A 4,443-nucleotide genomic window follows, 5' to 3' on the forward strand; every position below is an offset into this window, starting at 1 on the left:
TTTTTTTTTTCCCTAATAAAATTAATTATTCTTTTCTTTTGTAGGAATATCAGGAAAATGGCCCATTATTTTCAGAACTTAAATTTTATCAGAGAGCTGCAAAAAAAGACTGTAGTAAGTAAAATAGCAAAGCAAGCTACTTCCATATATGTGCTTGCTAAAGTGAGTGTTGATATTTTTGTCTTTTCTGGCCTTCTGGAAAATTCTTTTCAATAAGAAATTTTATTGTGAAGTGATACAGTTAACTGTTATAACATATAAAAGCAAGACAGATGGTATACAAATCTTGATATGGCATATATAATGGGTTATATATTTTAAGTCAAAGTTGTTTCTACTGCTTTACATAAAATGTTGAGTTGTTGATCTAAGCTACTAAGAGTTCTCTAAGAGTAAAAGAGAATGCAGTTTTTTTTTTTAAACAAAAAAACCATTTGGATAGGAGGAATGTAAAGAAAAGACATTAAAATGGATAGTAGACATATAAACAAAAGGAATGATTGTAGAGTGGATTAAGGTAAGGTGTATGGAAATGATCAAGCATTATGTTTTTAAAAATGTTAGAAATGTGAATATTGGGAAATTAATTGGAGCTGGTTATCAGATGTGAGAACTACCAGTTAAAGGATTTGAATGTGAAATGAATATGAGCAGAGATGAAGAATAATAAAAGCATTTTATAAATACTATATTATATAGATGGGCTAAGTAAAACATTAAGGAAGTTGGTAGGAGTAATGACTAGTAGAGTCAAGGTCATTTCCATTATGGTTAGGAAAAAGAATGATGGGTCTGGCCTTAACAATTAACTTTGTTTTCCTTAATAAAGGCTTCTAAACCTAAAGACTGTAGTCTTTACTAACTGCTTAAACTATGTCAGAGTGACAAATAGAATCCATTAAACTTGATTGTTTATCAGTAGAGCTGTCTTAAACATTAAACATATGGTAGAAAAATGAAAAATGAATAAGCTATCTGATTGTTTAAGTGGATTTGATTTTTTGTAAATTTGATCAAAACAATTTATGTATGACATAATTTCAGAGTAAGATGATTTTTCTGCCCAATTTCTGTTTTTTTTTTTTTTTTTTTTTTTTACAATTTATGTATGACATAATTTCAGAGTAAGATGATTTTTCTGCCCAATTTTTTTTTTTTTTTTTTTTTTTTTGACTACTGTGGCTTTAGATTTTAAAGTAATAGGGAAGAAAAAGCCATCTATTTACCGATTTTTTTGGTAGTTAATATAGATTATATTTAGAAATTTAGCTAGCATATAATTAATTTTTTCATTAATAAAAACATTTGTGTATATAAAACAATGTATTTATAAGACTATGACTTTTGTTTTTTATAATTATTTAATTTTAAAATTTCTGTATTTGTTTTTTGTGTTAATCTTATAATTCTGTTATAATAGAGTTTGAAGTCATTGGATAAAGTTTGATTTTTTAAAATTTTTACTTTCTAGGAAGGTTGAACTGTTTTGGTTAGCTAATTAAGTCTTAGCATCTATGCAAAAGTGAGAAATAATGTGAATCTTTTTTCTTGTTAAATTTGTCTTTGCAGTCAAAAAGTGGATAGAACTCAAACAACTTGATTATTTAGGAATTCCTCTCTTTTATGGATCTGGTCTGACTGAATTCAAGGGAAGAAGGTAAAATGAAATTATTATAATCAAAGTTGTTCTATAACTATTTCTTATGTGATCTACTAGTTATTTTTTGCTATGTAACAAATTACCCAAAACATAGAGGCTTTTAACAACCAACTTATAGTATCTTAGTTTCTGTGGGTCAGGAATCCGCAAGTGGTTTATCTGAATGTATTTAGGTCAGGATCGCTTATGAGGATATAGTCAGCTATCTGCTGGGCTGTAGTCATCTGAGGCTTGCCTGGGGAAGGATCTGCTTTGAAGGTCACTCACATGGCTATTGGCAGGCCTAGGAAGACCTGCTTCTAATTTTACTCATGTGATTGTTAGCAGGCCTTACTTACTTCCTGATCATGTGGGTCTCTGCACAAGCTAACTTAACGTTGTAAAGATATGCTGACTGACTTCCCCTAAAGCAAGTAATTGGAAGAGGGAGAGAGAAAGAGAGCATACACAAGAGAGTGCATTCAAGATGAAAATCATTGTCTTTTTATAATCTTATCTTAGAAGTGATATCCTGTCACTCCTGCTATATTCTCTTTGCTAGAAGCAAGTCACTACGTCCACCCTATATTCAAGAGAGGTGAATTAATTAAGCTCCATCTCTGGAGGAGAGTCAAAGGAAAGAATTTACAGAAACATTTTTAAAACCATCAAATATGGCTAGTCATCATATATAAATAATTTATTAACATTGATTAAAAAAAGAAAAAAAAAATCAGTCATTAGTTATGTTCCCATTTTGTGCCAGGGATTTTCATATACTTTATCTCATCTTATCCTATGGATAGAATTTAAAATAGGTGATATTATTTTTATTACACAGGTGAGAAAATTGGCTGAAATGTCCATACTTTGTTCAAATAGTCTTTAAATGCTATAAATAAAAAACAAAATGAGCAAACAATAATTTTGAAGCAAAGTAAAAGGCTGCCAATAGAAGACTGAATGGCCAAGTAAATCATGGTCATCCATATCATGTAATATATAGCCTATTAAAGATATCAGAGTTATACAAATTGATTTGAAAGGGTTTCAGTGAGATACTACTGAAAAAAAGACAGGAGAAGTACATGTGATATGATGACATTTTTGTAAAACAAAAAAATTCTCTAATGTATGTGTTTGTATATGTATACATAGATATAGCATGGTGGCTCATGGGGGCGTAGAAGTGAAGGGAAGAAAAGAAGGGATGGAGAGTGCCCAAAAGAAAAGGAAGAAGTGCACTTAAAAGAGGCATGTTTATAAATGTATAGAGAATATAAATATGATTTTATAATGTCAAGAAAAAAATATAAATAAAATTTTATTTGTGGACAGATAATTTGTTAAAGGTCATATGGTGAGAAGGTAATAGAGTCAAAAGGAATTAAATTCAGGAATATGTAATTTAAAAAATCTATTCTCTTTTCATGATCTAAGACAGTGTGAAAGGTTCAGCACAGCATTCTCTTCTACTAGGAAACTGCAATGTAACTACTGAGTAGTATCTTCAAAAGAACAGCAGGATTATTAATGTGCATTCACTGGTTCAAATTACATCATTCTTGGTTGTAAGGTTGGGGGTATTTTTCTGTGTTTCAAGTTCATTAGAAGACAGTTACAAGCATTACTAACTGAGAAAGATCTCTTTTTGATGTCTTTCTTATAGTTACAGATTTATGATAATGGAAAGACTAGGAATAGATTTACAGAAGATCTCAGATCAGAATGGTATTTTTAAAAAGTCAACTGTCCTGCAGCTGGGTATCCGAATGGTAAGGAATGACGTATTTCACATGCTCTATTTTCAGTTTATTTACTTGTTACAATATAAAAATGTTTGCCCTTTGTGGAATTATCAAAGAATGAAGGATTATTGCCCTAGAAATGTCATTCATTGACAGTAGAGTAGAGGCTATTTTGGTGAAATTGATAACAGTGGACTCTGTAAATGACAGACTGTGCTGTGTTTGGTACTGCAAACTCAGTTAGGCATTGGTTCTATAGTCTGATTTTTTTTTCTCATAGCTTTGTTTTACATATCAGAACAAGCTTATATTGCTGTAAGAATAACCTCTTTTGTCAGTTATATCTGTAACAATGCAAATTATGGAAAAATAGTATTTTCCATACTAAATATGTGATGGTGTAGGGGTACTGTAAGGTTTTTGTTATGAGTTTGGGATGGTGGCAATAATTAGTTGTGGCAATGAATAATATATACTTTGCCACATAAGAAGCAATGAAATCTTAATAGTAACCAGTCACACATTTGTTTATATTGCATATTTGTCTTGTATGTGTTTGGTTTGCTTAAGACTCATTTGATTTTTTACATTTTAAGTAGAATGAAACTACTTATGCCAGGTTGGGATGTGTCAAATAGAGCTCATTAATTTTCCCTTTCATCCATTCATCCATTCCCCTAGTCAGTATATGTTTACTGAGCACTAGGTGTATGCAACGTGCAAGACTGAAGGGCTTTAAAGATGAAGCTAAGTAGTTTTCTGTTCTATATAGAGGAAGAATGCCTTTCCCTGTTCTCATGGACATGTATTTTGTTCTGAGGTCCCCAAGACTTGATTTATTATTGTTGCTTAGATGAGGAATTGCTGAGTGGGCTTTATGATTATTTCACTATAGATCTCTGGTTTGTGCTGTATTTTTCCTCTTTGCACAGTGTGTTTTAGCCACTGGGCTATAAGGAGCATAGGGATAAGCATTGTTGAATCCTGTTTTCCTTCTATCAGAGGTTCAGGTAAAACACTTGATATCTGAGGATCATTTTATTCAAGTGTTTTCTA

At 31.1% G+C, this 4,443-nt stretch overlaps 1 protein-coding gene across 1 annotated transcript in view; it reads left to right on the forward strand.

Annotated features, from left to right (window-relative positions):
* Positions 1-4,443, forward strand: part of VRK2 (vaccinia related kinase 2) — a 72,720-nt gene that overhangs the window by 1,998 nt on the left and 66,279 nt on the right. Inside the window, exons 2-4 of the mRNA XM_008590253.1 lie at positions 45-114; positions 1,570-1,657; positions 3,309-3,414. Of these exons, the coding sequence (XP_008588475.1) occupies positions 3,319-3,414 (96 nt within the window). The 5' untranslated portion in view covers positions 45-114; positions 1,570-1,657; positions 3,309-3,318. The remainder of the gene's footprint in view (positions 1-44; positions 115-1,569; positions 1,658-3,308; positions 3,415-4,443) is intronic.

Source organism: Galeopterus variegatus, unplaced genomic scaffold (genome assembly GCF_000696425.1).
Source record: "Galeopterus variegatus unplaced genomic scaffold, G_variegatus-3.0.2 Scaffold5946, whole genome shotgun sequence".
NCBI lineage: Eukaryota > Metazoa > Chordata > Mammalia > Dermoptera > Cynocephalidae > Galeopterus > Galeopterus variegatus.